General features: G+C 47.4%; 13 protein-coding genes across 14 annotated transcripts; 8 read left to right on the forward strand and 5 right to left on the reverse strand.

The window, feature by feature from the left end:
* Window positions 1-183: 183 nt before the first annotated feature.
* E1B28_004165 (uncharacterized protein) lies at window positions 184-1,026 on the reverse strand (the record flags this gene model as incomplete). Its single annotated transcript, XM_043148623.1, has 6 exons — window positions 184-300; window positions 348-574; window positions 625-717; window positions 768-849; window positions 907-917; window positions 972-1,026. 6 exons carry the CDS (start codon window positions 1,024-1,026, stop codon window positions 220-222), a joined length of 549 nt encoding a protein of 182 aa, XP_043013223.1. The 3' UTR covers window positions 184-219.
* Window positions 1,027-1,318: 292 nt separating this feature from the next.
* E1B28_004166 (uncharacterized protein) lies at window positions 1,319-2,634 on the reverse strand. The gene is made up of 5 exons (XM_043148624.1): window positions 2,432-2,634; window positions 2,328-2,368; window positions 2,005-2,273; window positions 1,899-1,952; window positions 1,319-1,833 (listed from the first exon to the last, which is right to left on the reverse strand). Exons 3-5 carry the CDS (start codon window positions 2,267-2,269, stop codon window positions 1,685-1,687), a joined length of 468 nt encoding a protein of 155 aa, XP_043013224.1. The 5' UTR covers window positions 2,270-2,273; window positions 2,328-2,368; window positions 2,432-2,634; the 3' UTR covers window positions 1,319-1,684.
* A 50-nt stretch (window positions 2,635-2,684) lies between these two features.
* On the forward strand, window positions 2,685-3,707 carry E1B28_004167 (uncharacterized protein; the record flags this gene model as incomplete). The annotated part of the gene is made up of 3 exons (XM_043148625.1): window positions 2,685-3,166; window positions 3,218-3,325; window positions 3,381-3,707. Exons 1-3 carry the CDS (start codon window positions 3,137-3,139, stop codon window positions 3,705-3,707), a joined length of 465 nt encoding a protein of 154 aa, XP_043013225.1. The 5' UTR covers window positions 2,685-3,136.
* A 188-nt stretch (window positions 3,708-3,895) lies between these two features.
* On the reverse strand, window positions 3,896-4,912 carry E1B28_004168 (uncharacterized protein). The gene is made up of 3 exons (XM_043148626.1): window positions 4,723-4,912; window positions 4,261-4,670; window positions 3,896-4,210 (listed from the first exon to the last, which is right to left on the reverse strand). The coding sequence occupies exons 1-3, from the start codon at window positions 4,896-4,898 to the stop codon at window positions 4,023-4,025; spliced, it is 774 nt and encodes a 257-aa protein (XP_043013226.1). The 5' UTR covers window positions 4,899-4,912; the 3' UTR covers window positions 3,896-4,022.
* A 30-nt stretch (window positions 4,913-4,942) lies between these two features.
* Window positions 4,943-6,620, forward strand: E1B28_004169 (uncharacterized protein). Its single transcript, XM_043148627.1, has 6 exons — window positions 4,943-5,143; window positions 5,202-5,370; window positions 5,421-5,750; window positions 5,803-6,210; window positions 6,284-6,418; window positions 6,471-6,620. Exons 1-4 carry the CDS (start codon window positions 4,989-4,991, stop codon window positions 6,202-6,204), a joined length of 1,056 nt encoding a protein of 351 aa, XP_043013227.1. The 5' UTR covers window positions 4,943-4,988; the 3' UTR covers window positions 6,205-6,210; window positions 6,284-6,418; window positions 6,471-6,620.
* Window positions 6,621-6,758: 138 nt separating this feature from the next.
* Window positions 6,759-7,989, forward strand: E1B28_004170 (uncharacterized protein). Its single transcript, XM_043148628.1, has 5 exons — window positions 6,759-6,996; window positions 7,054-7,194; window positions 7,245-7,321; window positions 7,379-7,747; window positions 7,795-7,989. The coding sequence occupies exons 1-5, from the start codon at window positions 6,785-6,787 to the stop codon at window positions 7,875-7,877; spliced, it is 882 nt and encodes a 293-aa protein (XP_043013228.1). The 5' UTR covers window positions 6,759-6,784; the 3' UTR covers window positions 7,878-7,989.
* Window positions 7,934-9,218, reverse strand: E1B28_004171 (uncharacterized protein; the record flags this gene model as incomplete). The annotated part of the gene is made up of 3 exons (XM_043148629.1): window positions 8,963-9,218; window positions 8,480-8,912; window positions 7,934-8,422 (listed from the first exon to the last, which is right to left on the reverse strand). Exons 1-3 carry the CDS (start codon window positions 9,196-9,198, stop codon window positions 7,934-7,936), a joined length of 1,158 nt encoding a protein of 385 aa, XP_043013229.1. The 5' UTR covers window positions 9,199-9,218.
* Window positions 9,219-10,609: 1,391 nt separating this feature from the next.
* E1B28_004172 (uncharacterized protein) lies at window positions 10,610-12,166 on the forward strand. Its single transcript, XM_043148630.1, has 4 exons — window positions 10,610-11,010; window positions 11,070-11,170; window positions 11,225-11,328; window positions 11,387-12,166. The coding sequence occupies exons 1-4, from the start codon at window positions 10,637-10,639 to the stop codon at window positions 11,543-11,545; spliced, it is 738 nt and encodes a 245-aa protein (XP_043013230.1). The 5' UTR covers window positions 10,610-10,636; the 3' UTR covers window positions 11,546-12,166.
* E1B28_004173 (uncharacterized protein) lies at window positions 11,090-14,262 on the reverse strand (the record flags this gene model as incomplete). The annotated part of the gene is made up of 11 exons (XM_043148631.1): window positions 11,090-11,367; window positions 11,419-12,113; window positions 12,172-12,425; window positions 12,473-12,768; window positions 12,826-12,903; window positions 12,970-13,070; window positions 13,120-13,207; window positions 13,262-13,358; window positions 13,414-13,696; window positions 13,752-13,925; window positions 13,981-14,262. The coding sequence occupies 10 exons, from the start codon at window positions 14,260-14,262 to the stop codon at window positions 11,565-11,567; spliced, it is 2,202 nt and encodes a 733-aa protein (XP_043013231.1). The 3' UTR covers window positions 11,090-11,367; window positions 11,419-11,564.
* A 69-nt stretch (window positions 14,263-14,331) lies between these two features.
* On the forward strand, window positions 14,332-16,184 carry E1B28_004174 (uncharacterized protein). Of its 2 annotated transcripts, XM_043148633.1 has the most exons (8): window positions 14,332-14,560; window positions 14,610-14,650; window positions 14,708-14,778; window positions 14,833-14,942; window positions 14,998-15,147; window positions 15,212-15,461; window positions 15,512-15,782; window positions 15,834-16,184. In XM_043148633.1, the coding sequence occupies exons 1-8, from the start codon at window positions 14,358-14,360 to the stop codon at window positions 16,073-16,075; spliced, it is 1,338 nt and encodes a 445-aa protein (XP_043013233.1). In that variant the 5' UTR covers window positions 14,332-14,357; the 3' UTR covers window positions 16,076-16,184. The 2 variants fall into 2 exon arrangements, with proteins under 2 accessions (XP_043013233.1, XP_043013232.1); XM_043148632.1 differs by having other exon boundaries at window positions 14,332-14,650.
* A 214-nt stretch (window positions 16,185-16,398) lies between these two features.
* Window positions 16,399-17,120, forward strand: ARD1 (N-terminal acetyltransferase A complex catalytic subunit ard1; the record flags this gene model as incomplete). The annotated part of the gene is made up of 6 exons (XM_043148634.1): window positions 16,399-16,419; window positions 16,467-16,536; window positions 16,590-16,674; window positions 16,723-16,832; window positions 16,892-17,020; window positions 17,071-17,120. 6 exons carry the CDS (start codon window positions 16,399-16,401, stop codon window positions 17,118-17,120), a joined length of 465 nt encoding a protein of 154 aa, XP_043013234.1.
* Window positions 17,121-17,740: 620 nt separating this feature from the next.
* On the forward strand, window positions 17,741-22,902 carry E1B28_004176 (uncharacterized protein; the record flags this gene model as incomplete). Its single annotated transcript, XM_043148635.1, has 11 exons — window positions 17,741-18,405; window positions 18,464-18,546; window positions 18,592-19,049; window positions 19,114-19,245; window positions 19,301-19,512; window positions 19,564-20,406; window positions 20,469-20,847; window positions 20,907-21,219; window positions 21,282-21,913; window positions 21,965-22,428; window positions 22,491-22,902. 11 exons carry the CDS (start codon window positions 17,741-17,743, stop codon window positions 22,900-22,902), a joined length of 4,593 nt encoding a protein of 1,530 aa, XP_043013235.1.
* A 197-nt stretch (window positions 22,903-23,099) lies between these two features.
* Window positions 23,100-25,193, forward strand: E1B28_004177 (uncharacterized protein; the record flags this gene model as incomplete). Its single annotated transcript, XM_043148636.1, has 10 exons — window positions 23,100-23,133; window positions 23,200-23,883; window positions 23,938-24,014; window positions 24,072-24,159; window positions 24,216-24,330; window positions 24,382-24,500; window positions 24,556-24,709; window positions 24,760-24,843; window positions 24,894-25,045; window positions 25,096-25,193. The coding sequence occupies 10 exons, from the start codon at window positions 23,100-23,102 to the stop codon at window positions 25,191-25,193; spliced, it is 1,605 nt and encodes a 534-aa protein (XP_043013236.1).
* Between the last annotated feature and the right edge of the window lie 121 nt (window positions 25,194-25,314).

Below are 25,314 nucleotides of genomic sequence, written 5' to 3' on the forward strand. Positions count from 1 at the left end.
TCGAGGATTATACCCGCCATTTACCGATAGTGTAGGAATATGGAATGCTCGATTAGGAGATCTAAACAGCCCTACTGAGCTTCGTCCACCTACAAGGTACACCGAATGGTAGAGAACCGATCAACGTATGATATGGAAACAGCCGAGATAAAAAAGCAGCTACGATAGAAGGAAAAGGGAGATGTGCGTTTTCGGGGGTCGTGCAAGGTCGTGTACTAATCAGGCTTTACGTGAGCTGACATTTGTGCTCATCCATTCGAGTCCCTCGTAAAGACCGTCCCCGGAGGTGGCGCATGCAGCCTGGAGCAAATTAGCCAAGCATAGTACCACACGAAACAAGCGCATACCTGAATGTACCAAGTTCTTTGTCTCAATCCATGTAGTCCAAGCTTATCAGTGATCTCGGCGGCATTCATAGCGTTCGGTAGATCCTGTTTATTGGCGAAGACGAGCAAAAGTGCGTCACGGAGCTCGTCTTCGTTTAGCATCCTCTGCAATTCCTCCCTTGCCTCAGACACACGTTCTCTATCATTAGAGTCAACGACGAAAATGATGCCCTGAGTATTTTGGAAATCTAGACCAAGTCATAAGAAGCTGCCAGTAGTGGACAGATTCACGACGTACAATGCCTCCAGAGTGGTCGGATCTTGTCCTGACCTCCGACGTCCCACACGGTGAAGGAAATGTTCTTGTATTCGACAGTTTCGACGTTGAAACCTTCATATATTTCAGAATAGTGAGACGGAGTATCTTGGATGGGCACATACCAATTGTCGGAATAGTCGTAACGATTTCCCCGAGCTTAAGCTTATAAAGTATGGTGGTCTTACCAGCGGCATCGAGACCGACCTAAAGGTGAAAAGGATATAAGAAAATGGAATTCGTTCAGGATCTGTGAGGACACACCATAAGGATTCCTATCCAACGATGACATCAGCTCTGAGTGATAGCAGCGAAAAAAAGATACATACGCATCTCCTTCTTGCCAAGGACCCTTTCAAGCATGTGCGAGAAAAGCATACCCATAGTGAAAATAGAAAAACGAGGAAGAAAATATGTGAAGCGTTGAAGTGGAGAGAGGACGCGTGACGCTGTGTCACTGCCACTCAGACGTGGCTTCCGCGAGTACAAATCTGTACAAATTGTAGTGGCTCAAGGTCACGTGCTGCAGGAAGGATATAAAAATGAAGGATTGGTATACAAGTGGCATACTTCGTGCTGAGGACTTATATACATATTCAACTTGCAGAAGTACACGTTCTGATACGTGGAAGAAAACGTGTTCTCCTGCACTGTTGGTCCAAGGATGTAGATATGACTCGGAGGAACTTAACAGCTTTTCAATCGGAATTCCGGAATACCAGGACAGGGCAAGAGGATGATAGTACTCGCCGTTGTACCACTGTCACTGTATATCACCCATCACCACTTCGAACCCGCACTACTACAACTGGTCGGGAGCGAAGACATAACTACTAGTCGAGGTCACGTTCCGGTCACTAAGATCTGAGAATTGAAGCAGTCAGCCAGCTACCGCCGCGTCTAGAAATTAAGATACACAGAGGGAAAGTGTACACCGATAGAAAGCTAACGTATGTAGGTATGCATTACAAAGTGTTAAAAGGAAATTTGAACTGGGGAAGGAACAAGATACACAAAAGGAATTTTATTGTCGACGAGGGACTTATCGCAATCCTCCAGCGGCAATGCGACGCTCCAATTTTGATCTCCAACTGGCGTAGATCCCGTTCGATGGAGAGGGGGCATAGTCACAGAGCTCAAACAGAACGAGTTGTTCTTGGAAGCCTGGATTCGGCCATATCTGATCGCGGGCTGGTGAAGGTGTCACTCAATCGTTAGCGAAATTCCCCGGGGAGCACTTGTAGGGGGAAAAGTACCTCTTCTAACGATCTCTAGGGCCTGGGTAGCGTTCACCCTGCTGGACCACATTACTAGGTTCCCGTTCAACACAACTTTCCGCATAGGTGGACACAGAGAGCTTACTATAAGCAGCAACAACGGCGGCACTCCGAGAAATCCCCTGGACACAGTGGACGAGGACAACCCCACCACTTCTCATGGCTTCGTGAATGAAACGGACGGCAGACGGGAGGTGTATCAAAAGATCCGCATAGTCAACATCCTCGACAGGAATTCGCATATGACGTATTCCAGACTCAGGGAGTTCAGCAGGTATGGGATCTGGGCAAACAGAAATGATGTGAGTGATGCGACGCTCCGTCAACGAACGAGTTGAACGGGCCGCCATGATGCTAGGTAGTAAATGTTACCATTTTGCATTCATAGAAGGTTTGTGCGCCACTCACTTTCCTAAATAGAGCCTGTCTGGTATCACAGCGTTGATATTCTTCCAGTTACCCATGTTGAAGCTCAGAATTTGGGAAATCGCTGAACAAGTCGCTGAACCTACCTCTCGTCCGCTCGTCTTCTTGTACTAACGAAGATGGCTGTTTCTCCACAATGGAATTATGGTTCGGTAAGGAGAGTGACCGGTAGCTTGAGCCATGGAGGAGAACAGGGGGGAAAGCAGATTTATTATGGCGGTGTGCTAGGTCGGAATTTCAGTCGGTGAGAGGATGGCGGTGCCACAAAAAGTGACGTTGAACACTGCTTTCCGCCACGTGCTTTCCTAGTTGGGATATTTCATGTCAGGAAAATCTCTTTCAGTTATACCTGTACCAGTTGAACGTCGGGAGTGCGTCTTCACCTTACGGTGGGTCTACGTGGGTTTTGGAGGCGATATTCCAAACATACGCTTGTGGTGGCAGGTAGCTCGACGGTGGTGCCGGTATCCGGTACCAATGGAATCGAGTATGTCCAGCCGGAAAGCTTGCAATTCGACGAGAAAGAGGGCAGTTTCATTAATGTAGTACTTACATACTATCCTTCGTTGTCGGTTCAGCAGCCTACGGTTCCAACGTCTCGCGGCACCCTACCAGTTGCAGGGAACCCTCTCTCAGAGCAACTGCCGACTCGGTGTCGGACTACCACGCCACGTTGTGACCAAGCCGCAAGCTTAAGCGTGGCAAACATGCTTCTGACTTGAATAAATCCTTATTAGCAGCCTCTTGACAACCTTGTTTCCTTCATTTCTTTCGTTTTCCTTCCAACGCTGATGAAGATCGAGTGGACTTCAGATGCATATGTGAGCTGGAACCAGGCGATCTGACTCGATTAATGCTGACATCTTCTATAGTTCCACCATGACGGTACTCGCCGCAAAGTACCTCTGCCGTCTGTGATGCATGGATGGCTCGCCAAGATGCGTGGAACCCTGTTAGGAGACGAAGATTTGAGAACCAGGGTTAGTTCTGATCCAAAAAGTGCATACCCGACGCTGACTACTCAATTTCAACAAGGGCATAAGGGAAATGAGGGCTGCAGCGAAATGTCAGGCATTCAGAAAGGAGAATGAAGCTAGGCGTTCCAGACCATCTCGCTCGAGAGGTTTCTTCTCCATTTTCCGAGCCGCCCACAGACAGAGGCCTCGCCGTTCCAATACCAAGTTGTCTCGAGAGCGTCCTACTTTGCATCGCTCTAATCACTCAAGCCGAAGGGCTGTTGGACCAGCTCCTCGTAGAGACTCACAACGCCGTCCGCCTGCCCGAAAGGATACTCTCAGGCGTGGATACTCTTCACGGGGTCATTCTGGTCGTGGGCATGGTAGACCCAGCATTAGACGATAGGTTTATTCAAGGGTTTCATTTACTCATTTTACTTCTCTTTATCACTGGATGGATAGGTCGTCCTTATTCTGTATTTACTCATTTTATTTCTCTTTATCGCCGGAAGGATTGACATGTACTAGAATTGCTACCTTGATAAATTATGACTATGAATGAATATTTACCACTTTTGAGATTGGATCCGATTCCGAACCCAACGCGGCGAATCAGCAGCTGCAAGTTATATCAAACAGCTGAATTTACCGTTCCTTCGACGTCTACATGAGAACGACTTCTCCAGAATCTTTCCCACATTTGCGGGAGAACACCTAAAGATCAAGGTGTTGCCTGAGTTTGAAAAGATTTTTTCTTTTTGCGTCTCTTCCGTTTCTTCTTCGAGGGAGAGTGAGGATGGAGTTCGTCATCCTCAGAGCTTTGCTCAGCGACAGGGCCACCCAGATTTAGTAACGGAGTTGTGGGACTAAGTCGGGAGACACGATTGATGGGAGAAGCCGGCGTATCAACTGTTTTCGTTTAGTTGGGTAAAGTGGTTCATTGAAACTTTGAGACTCACCCTGAGTCCTTTGCGTGCCCTCTCCGCTCCGGGAAGGGACAACAATATCGGGACTAGGATCCTTGGCCATAGGTTTTCTAGAAGTGTTAGCGAGGCCTGGTGTGTCCACCCCTACCTTGGCCTTGTTGACGGAGGGGTGGGTTTCTCGCTCGATGATAATGGAGGGTGCACGGAAGGAGGGTGGTGCTTGCCAGGGAATTTTTGCACATAACGTATCGGTTTTCGTCTTCCTTTTTATCGCACCGGATCTGCTCTCCTCGTTATCCTCATCGGATAGCTGTTGAGAGGGCGTTTTGCATAGATCTTCGTCTTCGTCGCGTTTGCGTTTCCCAACAAATTGACCTTTAAGCCGAGCTGCATCTCGTGAAATCAATTCGTTAGCATCTGGTATAGATGCACCAACGCCCAGTCTTTAACTTGATATTAACTATTAATGGATACTTGAACCAAATTATCGCTCACCTAGGTGGCTTTCGCAGTGATTCCCTCAATTCATTTTCGAGGATGTTGTCCTTCGATTTTGGAAGATTTTTGGAAGTGGGTTTGATCCATGAAGAAACCAGCCCGTGCATGAATGACATTGAGAGGTCAATCTGAGCCTGAAGGGCCTCCGTGTTGACGAGGTCATCATCTGCCATCGGGGCAGGCCCGAGGAGAAGTGTGAGAAGAACTGATGGTAAGCTTTGACTTCTATTCGGAGTCGATTGGTCTCATATTGGTCTCATACCATGTTCACTGGTCTCCGCAAACGCAAGAGAGATGAAGAGGAAGACTCCGACCACGAGGAACCTTCGTTTGGAAAGCAAATACTCCCAGTAGCCAACTTGCCTGGAAATTACGACGGCATACCGCAGGATGGGATGGAATATCTTTTCACGGTCAGGTATGTATTCGGTTTCTTCCTCTCAAAACTCAATCTTCTGGCACTCAAGATACTCTAGACGGGATGCCCTTCGACTTCCTCGCATAACGCGAGTAGACAATCCCTACGCTAAGCCAGAAACTAAACCAACTTTGTCACTACCTCCTCCCACTTTACCTGCCCACTACGTACTTCCTTCTGAGGAGTGGTGCAACCTCATTGAGACCAGATTCCAAAATTTGAGGAAGGTACACGCTGGACTCTTTGAATATATACGATGTTCACAACATTCCTCTAGAACCTATCGCAGCCCACTATTCATGTAGAAGTTCCTCAAAGTGGTTCTACGAAAGTTATTCCGGACATAAAAGAACGTGCGTTGTGGTGGGAATTCTTAGCTGGGAAGCCTACGTCGGACTGGAATCCCTCAAAAAAAACGAAAAACACAAAACAGCGAAAATTGGGGAGGGGGATGCGTGCTTTTACACCTGAAGCAGAACCGGAGGGGGTTCGGGACGCGATCGAGACTACAACCTCCCAATTCAATGAAGGCCGAGAACCAGAAACGTCGACGATCTCTTATCAATGTAAGCGACCAACACCCAGAATTTTGAAACGGTTGGACGAGGTACGTATATAACGGTCCCTCGTGTGTAAATCGCTGACATTCAGTCTCCCAGAGTATGTCTTTACACCTGCTTATGTACTTCACACATTGGATCAATGTGCAACTTCAAGGCCAGCCATCTGGACCCTCCGGCTCCCCTTTACCCCGCCTAAGCCAGGTACACGCGCAATGGATATTTGCGCTGCTAACGCGCATTGGGGATTTTATATCAGCCGATGACATGAGCTTGCTTCGCAATCTATCGAGGGCTTGTTTTTCGCTCCTTAAAGTACTTATTCGAGAGAAGGAGGGGTTGCAAACCGGATCAGCGACCGTTTCGCCACAGAAAATCATTGGAGAAGATTCTGAGATGGATGAGACTTCTTGTTGGGTCATCATAGCTATCATCGTTGGAGTCTGGAAGCAACGCGATCTGTGGACCGACGCAGACGCCTTGTTGAGAAGTATACCGTAGCTTGCAGTAAGTATCATCAACAATGAATCTTCTAAGCACCTAATGATCTTTGCTGACTGCATACGCGACTCGACGCTAGTACTTCTCTTTCTCGAATCTCCTTCACTTCTGCTTATGATGTCTTCCCTGCGGCGCGACTGCTGAGCATGAAGAGTTTTACAAGAATCGGAGAGAGATGACAATAACAAGTTGCTTCTTGATTCGAGCGTAGAAGGCACGTCTGGTTTAATTTTTCCTATATTCGACTTGTTGACAAGTGGCAAAAGTCCCGATACCATTACAGCAGTTGAGTTTGAGATCTGTGAGTCTTAATATTCTGTAGCTAAGTAGCTCAAGCTCTTGTAATCAGCCGTGGTTTTGTCATTCCATGACGCTATTTCTAGTTCGTTTGGGTTTTCTAGTTAAAGTTGCGCTTTCAAGTGATCGCTATGTGTGTAATTAATCAATATTAGGCTGATAGATAGGTCAGTAGTAAGTACGGGATCCTGTCCAGTCTGTGCCCGGATGTTCCGCGGTCCACCGATATCGATTGTGATATAATACATAACACCTATTTTCGTCTTAACTTCCATCAATATTAATGTCCGCCAACTCCTTTGCACATCTTCTCCCTCCCAGCTGGAAAACTCAGGTCACAGCATGGCTAGCTGAAGACACGCCGTCGTTTGATTATGGGGGTTACGTTGTCGGAGAAGTGGAACGCGAAGCACATCTCCTAGGCAAAGGCAGATCTCCTGCCGTCCTCGCTGGGGTGCCGTTCTTTACGGAAGTATTCGAACAATTGGGATGCCAGTATGTACTCCGAAATCTCATACAGAAAAAGCTTGTGTCCGACTCAACGTAACCCAGAGTTGAATGGCATCTTAAGGAAGGGGATACTTTCGAGCCCGTGAAACATGTTGCTACCGTACGAGGGAAAGCCAGACTTCTTCTTCTGGGAGAAAGAGTAGCTTTGAATATGCTGGCAAGATGCAGCGGAATCGCTACCAAGTACGTGTTCCGTCTCTATCCAGACGAGCTCATTTACATACGGTATGTAGGTCAAAGCGAATTAAGGATCTCGCAGCTGGATACGGATATCAAGGTATAATTGCCGGAACACGGAAGACCACGCCAGGTATGATTGTAAATGGAGGATTCTTTCGATAGTTCTCCCTTGAATCTTTACATCTAGGTTTCCGACTTGTGGAGAAATATGGTATGCTCGTAGGCGGGATCGACCCTCATCGACACGATCTTTCGAGTATGATAATGCTCAAGGACAATCACATTTGGTCGTCTGGGTCGATAACCGCTGCTATTCAACAGGCCCGTGCAGTTGGAGGCTTTAGCCTTCTCCTTGACGTCGAGGTCCGCACAGAAGCAGAAGCAGAAGAAGCGATAGAGGCTGGGGCCGATGTAGTTATGCTCGATAATATGGAAGGTACCGAGTTGGTGGATGTTGCCCGGAGGTTGAAAGACAAATGGAGAGGCAAGAGGAAATTCAAGTTCGAGACGAGCGGAAACATCACGGAAGCCAACCTCCAAGAACGCGCAATTAATGGTGAGGAGGTACAGTCCTGATACTGACTAGATCTGACCTATTCTCAGATATTGATATCCTGAGCACGAGTGTTGTTCACCAGTCCGTCCAACACATCGATTTCAGCCTCAAGATTCAGATGCCTAAGTAAGAACGGGTCATTTCCGACTGTTCGTAAACACAAATAACTGTATCCTCTGGACCAAATTACTGTTTCATATCCAAATTGAACAGCGACAGGGCATTTCCACCTCTGACAGCATCCTTGTCGACCGAGGACCAACCCTGAACCTTGTCTATCGCTTCAAGATTCTCGACGACACTTCTCCACTTCTCAGTCGAATTCAGAGGCGGGAAGAATGGATGATCGGTGCCAAAAAGCATCCTATCGCTGCCTGCGCTCCTGGGTGTAGTTGACGAACCGTAACGTGCCCCTTTCTCGTAATGACGCGCGCGAGCAAGGACATCACTAACGAAACCCAACTCCTCTGAACCATACGCAACTGCATCCAGAAACAGTTTTCCGAGATAGAAGCGCGCGTCATGTTTAAGCCTCGAGGCGACGACCGGATCGTGGTCGATGCAAGATGCAAGACGAGAAGAGAGCTGAGGAAGGGCACCACCTGAATGAGCCAAAAGCAGACGGAGACGCGGGAAGCGGTCGAACACCCCCGAAAGTATCAGCCGCGTAGCAACCTATAAGTAACGTCTCATTCGTAACAGCATGGGCGTAAGTGTATATGATTAACTCGCTGTAGTTGTCTCAAAGGGGAATCCTAAAGCCAGCGGCAAGACGTGTCCGTTGTCTCTTTCTCCCCAAGCACTGCTATCGACGCCATAATGAGGGTGCAAGAATACGACCAATTCAGCAGCCTCAATAGCATCCCACACAGGATCCAGAGCTTCGTCATCCAACCCTTTTCCTAATCCCCGTGTGCCCATTATCAATCCTTTCAAATGAGGTGACTCCGAGATTTGTTTGACAGCATCCAACAGCGATCGAGTTGTAATCTCTGGAACGAGCGGAAGGAGGCCGAATCCGTACATTCTCTTCAAAGCTTTTGAGTTTTCAGGTCCAGTGATGACAGGGCTCGTCGAACAGTATTGCTCCAAGTCATCGTTGAGCTCTAGCGCGATTTTTTGTGCTTCAGTTGGAGTAAGAAAGTCGAGCCACGGATTCGCGGTGCTGAATACGTTGACATCAGGGTCACAGAGATACGCATATCCAACACGTACCTAACAATCGACACGTCAATTCCATGCCGATCCATAAACTTGAGCTTTTCATCGCGATCCCAGTACTGGGGCCCAACGGGTCGTCCAGCAGTAGATTCATTTGGTAGGATTACAAGTCTTTCTTGATTGTTCAAGGAGATGATCTTGGGAACAGATGAACGAGATCTAAGTAGAGAAGCATAGCGTGGAAGATAAACGTGGGTGTGGATGTCGACAAGGAATTTCTTAGTGGCCATGTTCTGTAGTGCTATGTACAGTCGTTCTCAAAAACCTTGCGCCGCGTCTTTTGCGCGTGCGAAAAATTAAAAAATTCAAAGAAATTCACAGAAATTCAAAAAACTCTGTAAATTCAGTGTAGCTCTATTCCACTCTATATGCATTCCTTTTTCAGTCGCAAACGCCCGGAAATGTCATGGTCTACCGTCACATCAACACAGATATGAAGAAACATGCATCGTACTACCTCCTAGAAGAAGGCTCTCGATGTCGTGTTGGATGCTCTGGGTGTTTCAGATGACAGTGTACAGCAGTGGAGATGGAGTAAAGAGAAACATAGGGCTGTCAGAGCACTCACACTACCTCAAGGACATCCAAGATTTCTCGAAACCGCTGTATCCGTCGAGTTGAATCAGCTGGTGTGCAAGACACCCTCAGTTTTCGCTTCACGAAATCTGGACTACCTGGCAATCATGCACGGCGGCCAGTCAATATCGATACCAACAATCCAACGAAAGCTTGTTGAGCTTGGACTCCATCAGAAGTACTTAGGAAAAATTGCCTTGCAGCATTATGAAGCTCTTCACACTGACAGTGCGTGGTTGGATCACATCATTCAAAACTACATGGCTGAACAGATTATATTTGTTGACAGTGAATCTTCGAAGTATGGTCGTCCAATTGCAGGGCAGTATGAGCACAACATAGGGAAATTCCAGAAGATTTCAACAGAGACGAGACGAGAGCGAAGGTCCTCAATCACTCCCTATTCTAAGGCTTCGTAGACTTCCCTTCCAGCTGCTTAATATCATACCCGTAGCCTGTTTATGCTGTTGTCAAGCTGGTTGCAAGCTGGGCTAAGAAATTTCAATGTCAAACAGGTTTTTCCTCTTCAGTCTTCACTCATGCCATTTCCCTCTTTTTCAATAAACACATCTTCTCAATCACTCTGGAACCCCTTGTTGCCATCGACCTAAATCCTATTTTCCAGAATCCCAACCCAGAATTGATGTTTCCGAGGGGCTGTGGTTACCACGTTGTACCTCAGCGGAAGAGTGCCCCGTAAAAATAGCTTTTCCTTGCCGCCATCCTCTATAAAATCCTCAGGATGATATAGGAATGTCAGTCTATACTGATCATATGAATCTCAGTACCTTTTCACCAAGCTGAAGTGTCGTTGGGCCCGCACACCGTCGTCGCTGACATGGTCGGATTCAGTAGCGTTGTTCATTTCTTTGACTTATTTCCGGACTTGTTTCTGGACGTATGTTGTAGCACTTGATATTCTGATGCAGTTCCAGCAGTAAAAGATGTGAATTGAGACGTAGAGCGAATTAAAATAATTTACAGGCATTTTTTGAATTTTTTTGAATTTTTTAATTTTTCGCACGCGCGAAAGACGCGGCGCAAGGTTTTTGAGAACGACTGTAATGAGCGCTTGGGTGTACCAACTCTTCGATGCATCTCACAGAGCAAAGTTTCCTCTTTGATTCACTCTCATCAAAAGCACCGAATACGGCACGCAAAGTGCACATACGCAGGCTCTATGATATATTCCAGTTATGTCTGCATCGCTCCGATATTCCTAGGGCCCGACGCGCTTGGGCGACGCTTGCTCGATGTAAAGAAATCAAGTGGTTATCTATGTGGACCACCGCCATCTATCTTGTCGGCGAAAAACACTCTGCGGAGGAGGATATACCCAGGCAATTAGCACTACTTCGGGAACTTATGTTGCATAACTCTGCAGACCGTGAAGCCATCTTGCAGGAAATGATCTTTCGTCTCATCATGCTAGAGCGGTACCGGGAAGCTCTAGACGAACTCGAGCTGTATGTCTTCCCTTCGATTCATTTCAGCTGAAGGCAAATTGAGTCTAGTTCCCTTTCAGTTACTTACCGTCGTTTCCTTACCAAGATAATCCAGTACTGCACACTTATGCAGGCTTGCTTTGCTTCTACATAGCCCAAAACTTCGAGGACGGACAACAAAGTAAGCGTTTATGTATGGATTCCATCCGACCCATAATCAACGTATTGGGTTCAGCATTTCACTTCAACGATGGCACCCTTCGTGAGGCTAGGACTCACCTTGAACGGGCCGCAGAGCTGGAGCCCGATAATGTTGTTGCAAAGTCGTTTCTAGACAAGGTCTTTCCTGCCAGAGTATTTATACATAAGTTGCAGACGCTAAATCCGAGGGCAGTAGATTTCACGCATTCAAAGTGGAAAATCTCGTACTATGATGCACCACGAAAACCAAGAATCGGACGACGACTTTCATATGAACATCGAGAATGCCAGTGAACATGTTGTACCCAAAAGGAAACGAATCAGAACTACAAACAACATGGGTGGTGATATGTAACGAGAGGCCAGTCACTTGCTCACTCTGACCCGCTGTCTGAATCAATATCGATGGGAGGCATATGTTCATCCTCACGTTCCTGCGGGGTTTGGCTGACCAACTGATTCTCTACCGGTAAACGGAGAGCCTGAGCTTCCATATGTTTGGCAACTGGCGTACTCACGCTGACAGCGGATATTTTGACGTTGTCGCCTGGCTGCGGCACCACAGTAGATCTCACGCCTATTTGAATGTCGGGAATTTGTAGAGCCGGTGAAGATATTTCGGCATCAGGAGTAGTAGCGGGAGGCTCCGTGGTTGTAGGATGTGGGAGAGCGGTGGAAGCACCGGAAACAGCCATAGTTTCCGGTGGTGGTGCGTCCCTCATCACAACATCCCCGTTTCCGCTGGATGCGGCGAGTTCGGAGGGGTCTTGTATCTGGATCTCTAACCCTAGCCTTTGGCGTTCTACAGCTTCCTCTTCGCTTTCTTCGCTACGGAAAAGCGAGAGAGCTTCAACCTGAGGTTGGGATCGAAGAAGTGGCGGTAGTCGGGGATGTAGAAGGAGATCTAGCCCATGCATAGTATCCTAATGATCGCAACTTGTCAAGGATTGCAGAGCAAATTTATCCATACAAAATCCTTACTTCGTCGATGTCAACGGTTGATAACGCGTGCATCACCAATCCTAGGCTTCTCCCCATTGCACTCGTTGTTCCCTCGCTAAGAGTCAACGCGAGTTGCTGCAGCCTTTCCACAAGTTGCCGGTGAACTTGAGCATCGGGCGATACCAATAAGGGCGGTATTCGCGGTAAGTTCAATATAGCGGCGAGAACAACACGACATGACAATGAGTGCATGTTAGAAGAAACATTGGGATTCCGTAGAAGGGTGTGGAGAACTACGCAGGATTGAAAAAGAGAGCGTTGGTAAGGTTACTGCACTTACCATCGCATGCCTCCAGTAGAACTTTCGCTTCAAGAAGGGACGGACAAATGACCGACATTGAGGTTTTAAACACCTCATCCCCTTCGTACCCTCTTGCCCGTTTCTTTCCCCTTTTTGATGTGGAAGTACCCATATGGGTATCTGTAGGCTGCCCTGTATCGGTCTGAGGGGGTAGTATGACCTTCACGATAGATAAGACCGTTCTCGTCAGCCGAGTAGAAACCACGGTAGATGATAGAGGAAGACAGCGTGTCAATAACGCGTTCAGTGCCTCCAAAAAACTGTGTCGTTCCGAGCTGTTCCGCTTTGGTGAATCAATTGACCTCACACAGTGCAGTAGGTTCTTGACGTACGAGTTCAGTCTTTGTTCCAATTGAAAAGCGATGTAAGTGCACAATCTAGTGAGATATGGAGTGAGGTGGTCGGTAATGCTGAGACAAGGTTCGTGATTTTATTTTATTTTATCCCAGCTGAAAAGTAGCTAGGCTGACACGTACCATTTGGCAAGGCAGATGGTAAACTCGCACGCGAGTTTTCGTATGGATGGAATTGCTGTCATCTCCATGTCACGCACGGACGAGACGACATCATCTTCAGTCTTTGAGAAGAGAATGAGAATGCGACGACATGAAATTGGTTAGTCCCACCTGCTCTTCGACAGTAACAGCTAGTAGAGTCATCGCAAACTTGACGAGAGGGCCGATCGGAACCTGAACAGGTCGAGAGGTCGGCGACCTTTCATATGACGAGAATTAGCTGAAGAAAAAAGATGCCAAAAAAATCGATTACTTGAGCAAATGGGAGAGGAGCACAATAGACGAGCGAAGGCGCGCAAGATTAAGAGTAACCGACACAGAAGGATGCAAAGTAGGATCTGGAGTTGGAGCTACAGCTGCATCAGGGAATTGGCAGAACATCTGAGAGGGAAAAGAGGAAATTACCTTGTCCATCTGAAAAACTCGTCCTCAGCCTGCCAAAAGCGGCCCAGGCATCGGCGAGTCGTTCATCCATAGACTTTCTCCATAGAGTGGCTGCTCCCACTCTTCCGCCAGTCAAATGTAGAACTGCATGTAATTCAGCGGCATAATCACCCAAAACCTTGGTGGATTGGCTTGGCGCATCGAATAACATGTTGAGTGTGATTGCAGATAGCCCTCCATGGCTTGCTCGATGTATGTTGGGATAGATAGGAACAAGGCGCGTAATAGTCTTCAAAACTAAAGCCTTAAACATGGGTTAATAGATGGACTAAGAGGTGATATGACCTCTTTGCACGCACCTTGAATTCCAGATCGTCGTTGGCGTTTTCTAAATGTTGAATGAGTGCCGCTAGAAATTTAGGGATATTCGGGGTCGAAACTTGTCTCTGGAACTCGGGAATGTCGGTTGCGGAGGTGAAAATAATTCTGCAGAGATTTAACGCGGCCGTCAAAACTGGGGGAGGTTCTTTTTTCTTGAAACGATTGCAATGAGGGCTGAACGAAACAGACGAATGTGATTCGACTGACTGAAAGAAGAGGTATTGCCACCTGCAACCACATCTGAGCGTTTTCAATCATCAACTGCCTGCAATTTAGAGCAGTAGCGCGTGCAAGACACAGTCCGCTCCATTTTGCACCTGGATCTTTGGAATGTAATAACGAGTTGACGCGAAGAACCCATTTTGAGAGATGAGGTGACGAAGAGAAGTAGTTTGGGCTTAACACCTGCAGAATGTAGGGCAAGTTTACAGTGGAGGAAGCTTCGGAGGCTAGCTGAACATTGAGGACCGTTTTGAGAGTATCGGACATCGCTTGAGCTCGACAGTACGTGACCAAATTTTCTTAAAGATCTTCCGGCCCGATTCCGGGCCTGACCTTGGTCTCCTTTCGACGATCATAGCTGCATGTTTTCACTCAAAGCACCGAAGGGTTACCCTGTCGGTGCGACGACCTTCCTGGCACCCCTTCCTTCCCCCATTCGTTTTGGCTCTGTGAGAATTAAGGGTTCCGAAGAACGTGGCCTTCCGTTGGAAGAGGTAGCTTTTACCGCATATTATCCTGCCCAGATTGACTCAAGTTCGAGGAGGGGACTTGATTGGATTACGAGGTTCGTTCGTACAGTATATTCGGTGATTTTAAATTACGCTATGCATCAGGCCGCTTAGATTGGCTGTAGAAGGCATCGCTCGGTTTTTAGGTCAGGATAGCTTTCATTATTCGACTTGGGTGCCTTTTATACCATCTTCTGTTACAGGGTTCGAATCTTCGGTCATGACATGGAGCATCCTGGCACCATTGGTCTATTTATGCGGTCGACTCATCAAGGTATCTGTTCTCCTGTTCATACTCTTTCAGTCTACCCTTATCCACTATTCATAGATTCCAGTGTATCCTAACGTCCCGCTTTTACGCCCCACTAAAGCATCACAGACACATTGGCCACTGGTAATCTTCTCGCACGGATTGGGGGGGAGTCGCACCGCCTATAGGTAAGTAAATTGTTTCATCGAACACAAATCGTGGTTCAAGGGTTGTCCATTCTAGTCAGATTTGTTCTCGGATCGCCGCCTCTGGGAGAGTAGTCCTCGCAATCGAACATCGAGACGGAACCAGTCCCGCTTGTCAAACACGTTCATGGGATGCCGGCCAAAGCATCACAAAACCTATTTTGTATATTCGCCAGGGTGATGTCAGGCATGTTTTTCGATTTAGATTCGACTGAAAGGCTCTGTAATGAACCACTATTATCGCTCGACAGCTGCGACGAAGAGAGAGAGGAGCCGTTTCCCCTTCGGGCTGACCAGTTGCTGATACGACGTTATGAAATATATCACACATTTAAGACCTTTTCATGCCTCTTGACTGGGGAACCCGACCACCGACTGGCGATTGCGGGCGAAAACGGGAAATTCCGCGCAGAGGATTGGACGGAAATAAACGGTAGAGAGATCACCGTGCGTCTGGCAGACGTTTGTTTGGCCGGTCACTCCTTTGGAGGATGCACAGTGGTTAGTATAATGATCGCAATACGTCTCTTCTGCAAACTGATCATACAAAGTTCTCAATCCTTTCCTCGAAGCCGCCTCCTGGATACCCTCCCCTTCCATGCAGGCATGCCTTGATATATGACCCATGGCTGGATCCTTTCCCCACTCCTGGTCCAATACAGGAGGCGTTACCAGTAGAATGTAATCCAGAACAAACTAATGCAGATTTACCTCGAATGTTGGTCATAAACTCGGAGCCTTTTACTTTATGGAAGGACCACTTCCATCAATTGCAGACGGCGGTACGCAAGTGGGGCCGCCAGGCAAGGTTAATCACTCTAAGTGCGTACACGTCTCTAAATTCCTCCCCGTAATAACAACTTGTGCCAACAGTTCGCTCCGTACATTATGATTTTTCGGACTTCTCCTGGTTACCCTTTTTACGCAAAAAATCCAAGAACGTTCTTCTAGAACATATCGAAGGATTGTCGATATCATTCTTGGATGGAACGATAGAAGAGACGCTGGAGCAGATGCAAACGCGTAGCTTTGATGTTCAAGTTGTTGGCAAGAAAAAGGATGGTCGACCGAAACGTCAGATTACTGGAGAGCTAGGGGATATAATCATACATTGATATTTATAGACACGTACTGTATATATGTAGTGAATATTAGTAGACTAGAGAGGTAGCAAAGTTTTGCAGAACGGAAGGCGAGTCCTGACGGAGAATATCAGTGGGGCGCATTAGTAAGCTCTTTCGGATGAGTATAAGTATATCCACGACGCGTTATATGCGAGAACATCGACGCGGTTGAAGTAGCAGAAAATAATTCATTACGTCTAGAGGATAACAGATGCTTCAACGCTGTCATCCGAAAAAGGCAGGAGCTCTTGTTTCCGCCTACCGTCCGTCATCGCCGCGCTTCGAGCTCTCTACCAGCGAACATCACCATCAAAATGAACATTCGGCGGGCGAGAGTGCGTTCATGAATGATTTCGGGTTTTAAATCTTTAACGCTAAGCAGGTAGAAGACCTCATGGGGATGCAAGCCTGTAATCTCCAGAATCTGCCCGAGAATTATACCATGCGATATTGTAGGCATCGACGTTCTCAGCACCTACCGAGACTAAGTCAGGTGTATCAGAAGATTTGTACCACATCTTGACATGGCCTTCTTTGTCATACGTTGCTGAAGACCAAGGAAGGATTGTTGGGTATATTCTTGCCAAAATGTGTGTTATAGTTTTCTGGATTCCTCATTTCTGACGTCCTCTTTCAAGGGAAGAGGAACCTGCTGAAGGGGAACATGCGCATGGTCATGTCACATCCATATCTGTTCTAAGATCGTATAGACGGCTTGGCCTTGCTAAAAAATTGATGATACAGTCTCGTTGAGTGTGCTCATTCCCTTTACAGATCTCGTTACTAAAGGAGATACTTTTTTTCTAGAGGAAGTTATGACAACGGTATATCGTGCTGCCTACGTATCCCTACACGTCCGAAAATCCAACCGAGCTGCCCTCAGTTTATACAGAGACACGTTGGGTTTTACGGTCAAAGACATAGAGAAAGGGTACTGTAAGTGCAGCAGTCCTTACTGATACATCGAATTCTCACTCGCTTTTCAGATGCCGATGGGGAAGACGCGTATGCAATGCAACTGTCACTAAAACTTTGAGCTACGTCGTATTAGAGAGCCGAAGAATTTGAATCAGGATCGGGTGTGTCAGCGTGTGAATGTTTGTCGTCGCTCGTTGTGAGCTCAAAGTTCACCGTGCATTCTTTATACTAATGGGACACAACTATCGAACCCGTCTGAAGCACCGTGAATCGTCTGTAACGTTCCTTCTAATTAACGTTAGACTCAGAGTCTTCCGAGGAAGACACGGTCACAATCACTCAATCACTGTGTCCCGATAGTAACCCGCTGCAATGGCTGTGTATGACGGGATCCTGCCATAACCCTTTTAGCTCTTTATTTACAAAACGTCGGAAAATGCGAGAGACTTCGTTGGAAGAAGATTGTCCTGCTCGGTCTAATGTCAGGTAAGTAGGTCGGCAAGCCTTTTTACTTTCCAGTAATCGTTGAAACTCTGTTCAACAGTTCTCCGCTTGTACTACCTCCATCATGAATCACCCGCAGATCATCATAATGATCACCGCCCATCTCGTCCACACCCGCATAACTTCTTAATTGCCAAGAATCCTATAAACACCAACAAAACCGATGCTCTCAGGACCCCCTTTCTTTCTCCTTCTCGCTGGCAACGAGGGTGAACTATAGATTCCTCCACCGCAATGTCGAACCCTGCCCACCCACCAGGTCTCTCGTCAGAATGGCAATTACCTCCTCTACCTTTTTTATCATACTCCCTCACGAATAACAGCTCCGCTACTCTCTTTACACCTCCGCGATGGAACACCGGCACCGACGGTTCCGATGATATAGAGTCCGAAGTGTCCCCACTACGAAACCAAAGTCCTGAACAAGAAATCATACACCTAGCGCGAACGCTCACTAACACCTCCGTAGCCTCTGCCCAAACTCAAAGTAAACGAGTCGAACCTTCGCCGTTATCGCGAACACTCTCTTCGTCATCATCTATCACTGAGGGCGGACCTAATCCTTTCCTTCCCATTTCCATGGATTCCTCCCTCAACCCGCACTCCGACAAATTTGACTATCACCGTTGGATACGTCAGCTTCTCGCTATACAATCTCGCGATCCAGAACGTTACCCTACACGTACAGCCGGTCTCAGTTTCTCCAATTTAAACGTGCATGGATACGGCAAACCGACTGATTTTCAAAAGACGGTCGGAAACGTTGTGTTAGGATTGCCCAATATGATTAGGGATCTGGTTGGTGGGGAAGCTCGTGCGCAGAGGATCGATATCTTGAAGGATTTTAAGGGGGTTGTGAAGGAGGGGGAAATGTTAGTGGTCCTTGGACCTCCCGGAAGGTATATATCGGACTGGGACTCTTGGTCTTGCGACTTATACTTACATCTGTTCCCCCAGTGGATGTAGCACCCTCCTCAAAACTATCGCGGGTGAGACACATGGGTTCGAGGTTGACAAGTTTGCAAAGATCAATTATCAGGGTAATGTCAACCTTCATTATCTCTTCACTTTCTAACGTATAGCAGGTATACCATGGGAAACCATGCACAAAGATTTTCGCGGCGAGGTCGTTTATAACGCTGAAACCGACGTCCATTTCCCCAACCTCACCGTCGGTCAGACCCTTTCTTTCGCTGCTAAAGCCCGGACACCCCCAGCTCAAACTCGTCTCCCTGGTGTCTCTCGCTCTCATTATGCGGAACACATGAAGGACGTCGTTTTATCTGTATTTGGGTTACAGCATACTGAGAACACTAAAGTTGGGAATGACTTTGTACGGGGAGTTAGTGGAGGTGAGAGGAAGAGAGTTAGTATCGCGGAAGTCGCGGTGAGCGGTACTGCGGTTCAATGTTGGGATAATTCTACAAGGGGCTTGGATGCGGCGACGGCGTTGGAATTTGTGAAGACGTTAAGGACGTCTACAAGGTATACGGGTGCTACAGCGATTGTGGCGATTTATCAAGCTAGTCAGGATATTTATGACGTGGGTTTCCTTTTCTTTTTCTTCTTTGCTTTCTCAACTGAACACTTCTCGTTTGCATTGAAAGGTTTTTGACAAAGTAACTGTGCTGTATGAAGGCCGTCAGATCTACTTTGGATACGCAGATACGGCTAAGAAATTTTTCATCGATTTGGGATTTCGTTGTCCTGAGAGGCAGACGACAGCTGATTTCTTGACCGTAAGTTCCCTCCTTTTTCCTTTCCCATCTCCCTTCAACTTACCTTTCTCGACAGTCTCTGACGAACCCGGCTGAACGCCAAGCTCGACCCGGATTCGAGATGAAAGTTCCCCGGACGCCCGACGAGTTTGTCAGGGCCTGGAAAGAAAGTGAAGATCACAAAGCTTTGTGTCAGGAAATCGACGAATTCAATTGGAAGTATCCTGTGGGTGGAGAGGGACTGAGGAAGTTTAGGGAGAGTAGAATGAAGTTCCAAGCCGAGGGAACGTGAGTTCACTCACTGATATCGAGGAAATGTCACTAACATCTTCCGTCTAGCTCACCTGGATCCCCATACACCCTCTCAACCAACATGCAAATCCGCTTGTGTCTATCTCGTGGTTTCCAGAGACTCAGAGGCGATATGAGCATAATGCTCAGCACCGTCATCGGGAACTTCGTTGTAGGCCTTATCGTCTCCAGCATCTTCTACAACCTTTCGTCGAATACAGACAGCTTCTACAGCCGCTCTGCTCTCCTCTTTTACGCCGTCCTCATCAGCGCATTCCAAAGTGCTCTCGAAATCCTCACTCTCTACGAACAACGGCCCATAGTAGAAAAACACGCCCGGATGGCTCTATATCACCCCTTTTGCGAGGCGATCTCCTCAATGATATGTGATCTACCCAGCAAAATCCTCACATCTCTCTCATTCACCCTCGTCATTTACTTCATGACAAACCTCAACCGTACACCCGCTGCGTACTTTACGTTCCTTCTCTTCACATTTACATGTTCTCTGGCGATGTCGATGATGTTCCGAACGATTGGTGCTTCTTCCCGGACGATACCTCAGGCCATCGCTCCCTCCACTATCGTCATGCTCGGGTTATGCATTTACACGGGGTTCACTATTCCCATAAGAGACATGAAGGTCTGGTTCCGGTGGGTCAACTATGTGAACCCCATTGCGTACGCGTTTGAGAGTTTGATGGTGAATGAATTTGATGGGAGAGAGTTTCCTTGTTCGTTATTTCTTCCCTCGGGGCCCGGGTATGATGGAGTTGTAACTGGGAACCAGAGGATATGTGCTGTCTCAGGTGCGGTTATCGGGAGTGGGTATGTTAAAGGGACGGATTATCTGAGAGAGTCATTTGCGTATACTGGGAGCCATATGTGGAGGTGAGATCTGGAAAATTATATTGGTTAGGATGGTAGTGAACGTCACTTTTTTTTACTTCCAGAAACCTTGGGATCATGTTTGCATTCATTATATTCTTCATGTTCATCCACCTTGCTGCGACCGAGTTCATCAGCGCTACCAAGTCCCGTGGAGAAGTTCTTGTCTTTCGTCGTGGGCACGTCCCTGGACTCGATAACCCTAGGCACAGCAAGAAAGGAGATGAAGAATCCAGGGGCGCTCGTCCTACTACGTCCCAGGAGAAGAAGGCCGGGTTAGTTGCGGATATGAATACGGAGGGTGGAAAGGGAGCCATTCAGAAACAAACATCTGTTTTTCATTGGGAAGATGTTTGTTATGATATTAAGATCAAGAAGGAAACTCGCAGGTTGCTGGATCATGTTGATGGTTGGGTTGAACCAGGGAAGCTTACTGCATTAATGGTTGAGTTCACTCGCTCCTTCTCTACCTCATACCACTAACTTCAGGTTTCTTTTGACAGGGCGCCTCTGGAGCTGGGAAAACGACTTTGCTTGATACTCTCGCTAGTCGCGTTACGACAGGGGTTATAACCGGCAACATGTTCGTTGATGGAAAACCGAGAGATCAGTCGTTCCAACGCAAGACTGGTTATGCTCAACAGCAAGATTTACATCTCGAGACATCCACCGTTAGGGAGGCACTTCTGTTCAGCGCTCGGTTAAGGCAACCATCTCATGTTCCGGACAAGGAGAAAGCTGAGTATGTAAACGAAGTCATTCGTTTACTTGGAATGGAGAAGTACGCTGACGCAGTTGTGGGTGTACCTGGTGAAGGTATGAAACGCGTCTCTGATCGTCCTGAGACATCTAAACTCGACTCATTAACCTTTCTTTAGGTCTCAATGTCGAACAACGCAAACGCCTCACAATCGGAGTAGAACTCGCCACTAAACCAGCGCTGCTCCTCTTCCTCGACGAACCTACATCCGGATTAGACAGCCAAACGGCTTGGTCTATTTGTAGTCTCCTTCGAAAGCTCGCGGACAATGGGCAAGCAATTCTTTGTACCATTCATCAACCTTCCGCTCTCCTCTTTCAAGAATTTGACCGGCTTTTGTTCCTCGCAAAAGGTGGAAGACCAGTTTACTTTGGTGATATCGGTCCCAACTCAAGAACACTTATCGATTACTTTGTGGGCAAAGGCGCAGATCCGTGTGCATCTGAAGCCAATCCGGCAGAATGGATGCTCCATGTTGTTGGAGCTGCACCTGGAGCTGTGGCTAAACGTGATTATGCGGATGCTTGGAGGGGAAGTGTAGAGTATCAGCAGGTGAAGGCGGAGCTCAAGAAGATGAAAATAAGGCAGATCAAAGTGGAGGAGACCGCTGAAGTTCCGCGAAAGGAAGAGCTCAGCGAGTTTGCGGCACCGTTTTATAAGCAATTCTTGCTTTGCTGGCAACGCGTCTTACAGCAATATTACCGTACACCCTCGTATATATATTCGAAGCTTGCGCTGTGTTCTTTGACTGTGAGTGTTCATTTCCTCCCAAAAGCATTTGGTAATGATTACCCTCCCTAGGCACTCTTCATCGGATTTTCCTTTTGGCGAGCTGACAATACGAAACAAGGCCTACAGAACCAGATGTTCTCCATCTTTATGCTCCTCACCATCTTCGGCAACCTCGTCAATCAGATAATGCCTCACTTTGTCGCCCAACGGGCTCTCTATGAAGCCCGTGAACGACCTTCGAAAGCATATTCTTGGAAAGCTTTCATGTTAGCCAACATCACGGCGGAGCTACCGTGGAATGCCTTCGCAGGCACGTTGATGTTCATCTGTTGGTTTTATCCGATCGGGCTCTGGAGGAATGCAGAACCCACGGATGCGGTATCGGAGAGAAGTGGACTTATGTTCTTGTTCTTGATGAGCTTCATGCTCTTCACATCGACATTTACACATATGATTATTGCGGGTATTGAGTCTGCGGAAGCCGGAGGTGGGATCGCAAACTTCTTGTTTTCCCTCACGTTGGCGTTTTGTGGGTGAGCGTACTTTCCTTCCTTTTCCTGTCTCTCTCGTAATCTTGACTTATTCTGTTCTTTAGTGTTCTCGTTCCACCCGAGAAAATGCCGCGATTCTGGATTTTTCTTTACAGGGTCTCCCCCTTCACCTACCTGGTCGATGGTATGCTCTCTACTGCCCTCGCCAACACCGCGGCCTTCTGCTCCCCAATTGAACTCTCACGATTTGACCCGCCACCCAATACCACCTGTGGAGCGTATCTCGCCCCGTTCATGTCCTTTGCTGGTGGGAGGCTATTCAATCCCGAAGCTATTTCAGGGTGCGAGTATTGCGTGTTGAATGATACGAATGTATTCTTGAAACAAGTCAGTTCGTCGTATGAGTCCAGATGGAGGAATTTTGGGATTTTATGGGCGTATATCGGGTTCAACCTTTTGGCAGCCTTGTTCATTTATTGGTTGGCTAGGGTTCCGAAGAGGTCTAAAGCTCTATGAGTGTTTTCTTTCCACTCACGTTATGCCATTATTGCTCACGTCTGAGACGACCATATCATATCAATATCATATTACGCGACTGAGGTCAATGTAGCTATATAGAATATGTATTACGACCATACACCCTGCATGACACTCAAGCTCTTACCACTGTCCTCTGAGGTGCTCTTTGGTTCAAAGACCCCTCCGTGACTCCGATGAACAATCGATGGGCGAACTTCTTTGCAACTGGTGTGTGGCTGTGTAATTATTCAGAGTTTTGTGACATTAAATGTGACCGGTACATTCTTATGGAAGCTTTTCTTGCACGAACAAGCCTACCCTCAATCGACGCACCTCCGGTAGACGCGCAGAGCAGAAAGAGGACTCGAGCAGAAGAAGATCCTCAAGAAAAGAAGAAGAAACACCGAAAGCAGAAGCAAACTGAAGACCACAATGGGGGTGCTCATGTAGATGCTGCAGACGATTCCCGCCAGGCGCATTCAAACGACGACTCGATCCCCATCTCAACAGCTGATTTTCTGTCTGCAATAGTCGCAGCTGCGACAGCAACATCTGGGGATTCTGACTCTCAACTGCACCTGGGAGACAGGTTGAATGACCCAAACGATCCGAGTCTCCACAATGATCTTTCCAACGAATCAGTTCTTCGTGCTATACAAGAACTTGGTGTCGCTGGACTAACAGACTTCATAAAGGCGTATAACGAAGCTCAAAATTCATCTGATACACACAACATACCCGATCCTGCATTTTTTCCGCTCGTTTCCGACGGTCGGCTCGATCCCGCCCTCTTGGCCACCTTACTACCACCACTCGGTCAAAAACCAGTTTCGGCTGGAAAAATCCTCGGAACAAAGGCGCCAACTTCACTGACTCAGTTACCTCCCCCTCCGACACCCCCAAATGCGGAAGACGCTCAGCTCCTCGCTACGAAATGGCTCAGTGCGTCCAAGTTAGATGAATTAGCACGAATGAGAGGTGGCCATTGTACCTTCCGCTCTTGTCTCCGGAGCTCATCATCTTGTGGTCTAGGTCTTGTCTATAAAAAGGGAAAGTTCTCCAGCATCGAAGAACAGCAGTTGGACAATGCTATTGAGAATTATCGCATCGCCAGTGTCGCATTTACCTTTGAACACACGCCTTTCTGATATTGATTTTGTATACAGGCCAAAGGTTTGACGGACGACCAACTTGTGGAACACATATTTGCTAAGGACGACAAATCAAAAGATACCTCTTTTTGGTCCGAAATCGGTAGGTTACTTAAAATTATTGCCAGTCAGAAATTCTCATCGCTCGCCCAATACAAGCTGGATCTGTACCTCTCCGACCAATCATATCTGTCTATCACCACGTTCGCCGCAAACGGAACCCTCTGCAGAAACAAGGAAAATGGCTGCCAGCGGAAGATGACAAGCTGCGCGAGTACGTTATCATCCGCTTGCATCAAAATGCTGACACAGGACCGTGAACTAGGGCAGTACGCAATTTGGGTCAGCAGTGGGAAAAGGTCTCCCTCATTGTTGGGAGACGCGCTCCTGATTGCCGCGATCGCTGGCGAAATCACTTGCAAGGAGATGAGGAGCGAATCTCTGGTAAATCCCAGCTGTCAATCTTTGTAAGGAGTTCCTTCTGAAGAGCGCTTCGTAGGAAAATGGACCAAGGAAGAAGAAGAGAAATTAATACAGATTGTCGAGGACATGACCGTGAAACGCGGGAGGACTTTGGATGACGAAGTCTTTTGGGGGGATGTGAGTTCGCGTATGGGAAACACGCGGAATCGTCAACAGTGTAGGATCAAATGGTACGTAACAAATCTATCGTATATACTGGGTGTTTTGCTGACTGGTGCAGGACCGACTGCTTGAGCAAGATTGTGAAGAAGGACGGGTCAAACCCGCGCTGGAATAATCAAGACGCGTATATTCTCGTTCATAAGCACGTATATTCATTCTGTTCGTCGTGATCTCTCTTCAACGACCTTCTAGATTAGACTCGCTCAACGTGCGAGACGATACGGAGATTGATTGGAAAACGTTGAACGACGAAGACTGGAACCACTGGTCTGCACATACCCTTCAGCGCAGGTGGTTTACAATGAAGAACAGTATTAAGGGGCACGAGGATATGTCGTTCAAAGGTAAGTTTCCGTTTATGCTTCACTTCGGTTGATTGTCAAATTCTCCATAGAAATCATGGAAATATTGAAAATGAAGAAGGCCAACTTTGAGGTTGTGACAAAGCGGAAAGTGAGGAAGGGACGTTCTGCCGAAACGGTAGATTCTTGAACTCTTTGACTCGCATCGCGGTTATTTGGTAAATACTCGGTGTATGCATGTAGCCCACGATGCAGTAATGCTTATAATTCACGTCACCTGGAATTGACGATCGTCATGGACAACATGAGGT

The sequence above is a fragment of the Marasmius oreades genome, chromosome 2, assembly GCF_018924745.1.
Source record: "Marasmius oreades isolate 03SP1 chromosome 2, whole genome shotgun sequence".
Classification (NCBI taxonomy): domain Eukaryota; kingdom Fungi; phylum Basidiomycota; class Agaricomycetes; order Agaricales; family Marasmiaceae; genus Marasmius; species Marasmius oreades.

Coding starts and splice junctions, on each gene's coding strand:
- E1B28_004169 (XM_043148627.1), top strand. CDS start 4,989: ATGTTCACTGGTCTCCGCAAACGCAAGAGAGATGAAGAGGAAGACTCC. Junction 5,144..5,201: donor GAATATCTTTTCACGGTCAG/GTATGTATTCGG, acceptor AAGATACTCTAG/ACGGGATGCCCTTCGACTTC. Junction 5,371..5,420: donor GATTCCAAAATTTGAGGAAG/GTACACGCTGGA, acceptor ACATTCCTCTAG/AACCTATCGCAGCCCACTAT.
- E1B28_004168 (XM_043148626.1), bottom strand. CDS start 4,898: ATGGCAGATGATGACCTCGTCAACACGGAGGCCCTTCAGGCTCAGATT. Junction 4,671..4,722: donor TCACTGCGAAAGCCACCTAG/GTGAGCGATAAT, acceptor ATCAAGTTAAAG/ACTGGGCGTTGGTGCATCTA. Junction 4,211..4,260: donor GGGCACGCAAAGGACTCAGG/GTGAGTCTCAAA, acceptor AAACGAAAACAG/TTGATACGCCGGCTTCTCCC.
- E1B28_004174 (XM_043148633.1), top strand. CDS start 14,358: ATGTTTTCACTCAAAGCACCGAAGGGTTACCCTGTCGGTGCGACGACC. Junction 14,779..14,832: donor TATGCGGTCGACTCATCAAG/GTATCTGTTCTC, acceptor CACTATTCATAG/ATTCCAGTGTATCCTAACGT. Junction 15,148..15,211: donor ATTCGCCAGGGTGATGTCAG/GCATGTTTTTCG, acceptor ATCGCTCGACAG/CTGCGACGAAGAGAGAGAGG.
- E1B28_004172 (XM_043148630.1), top strand. CDS start 10,637: ATGCATCTCACAGAGCAAAGTTTCCTCTTTGATTCACTCTCATCAAAA. Junction 11,011..11,069: donor GCTCTAGACGAACTCGAGCT/GTATGTCTTCCC, acceptor GTTCCCTTTCAG/TTACTTACCGTCGTTTCCTT. Junction 11,329..11,386: donor CAAAGTCGTTTCTAGACAAG/GTCTTTCCTGCC, acceptor CGAGGGCAGTAG/ATTTCACGCATTCAAAGTGG.
- E1B28_004170 (XM_043148628.1), top strand. CDS start 6,785: ATGTCCGCCAACTCCTTTGCACATCTTCTCCCTCCCAGCTGGAAAACT. Junction 6,997..7,053: donor TTCGAACAATTGGGATGCCA/GTATGTACTCCG, acceptor AACGTAACCCAG/AGTTGAATGGCATCTTAAGG. Junction 7,322..7,378: donor AACACGGAAGACCACGCCAG/GTATGATTGTAA, acceptor CTTTACATCTAG/GTTTCCGACTTGTGGAGAAA.
- E1B28_004166 (XM_043148624.1), bottom strand. CDS start 2,269: ATGGCGGCCCGTTCAACTCGTTCGTTGACGGAGCGTCGCATCACTCAC. Junction 1,953..2,004: donor CGCCGTTGTTGCTGCTTATA/GTAAGCTCTCTG, acceptor ACGGGAACCTAG/TAATGTGGTCCAGCAGGGTG. Junction 1,834..1,898: donor CCTAGAGATCGTTAGAAGAG/GTACTTTTCCCC, acceptor CACCTTCACCAG/CCCGCGATCAGATATGGCCG.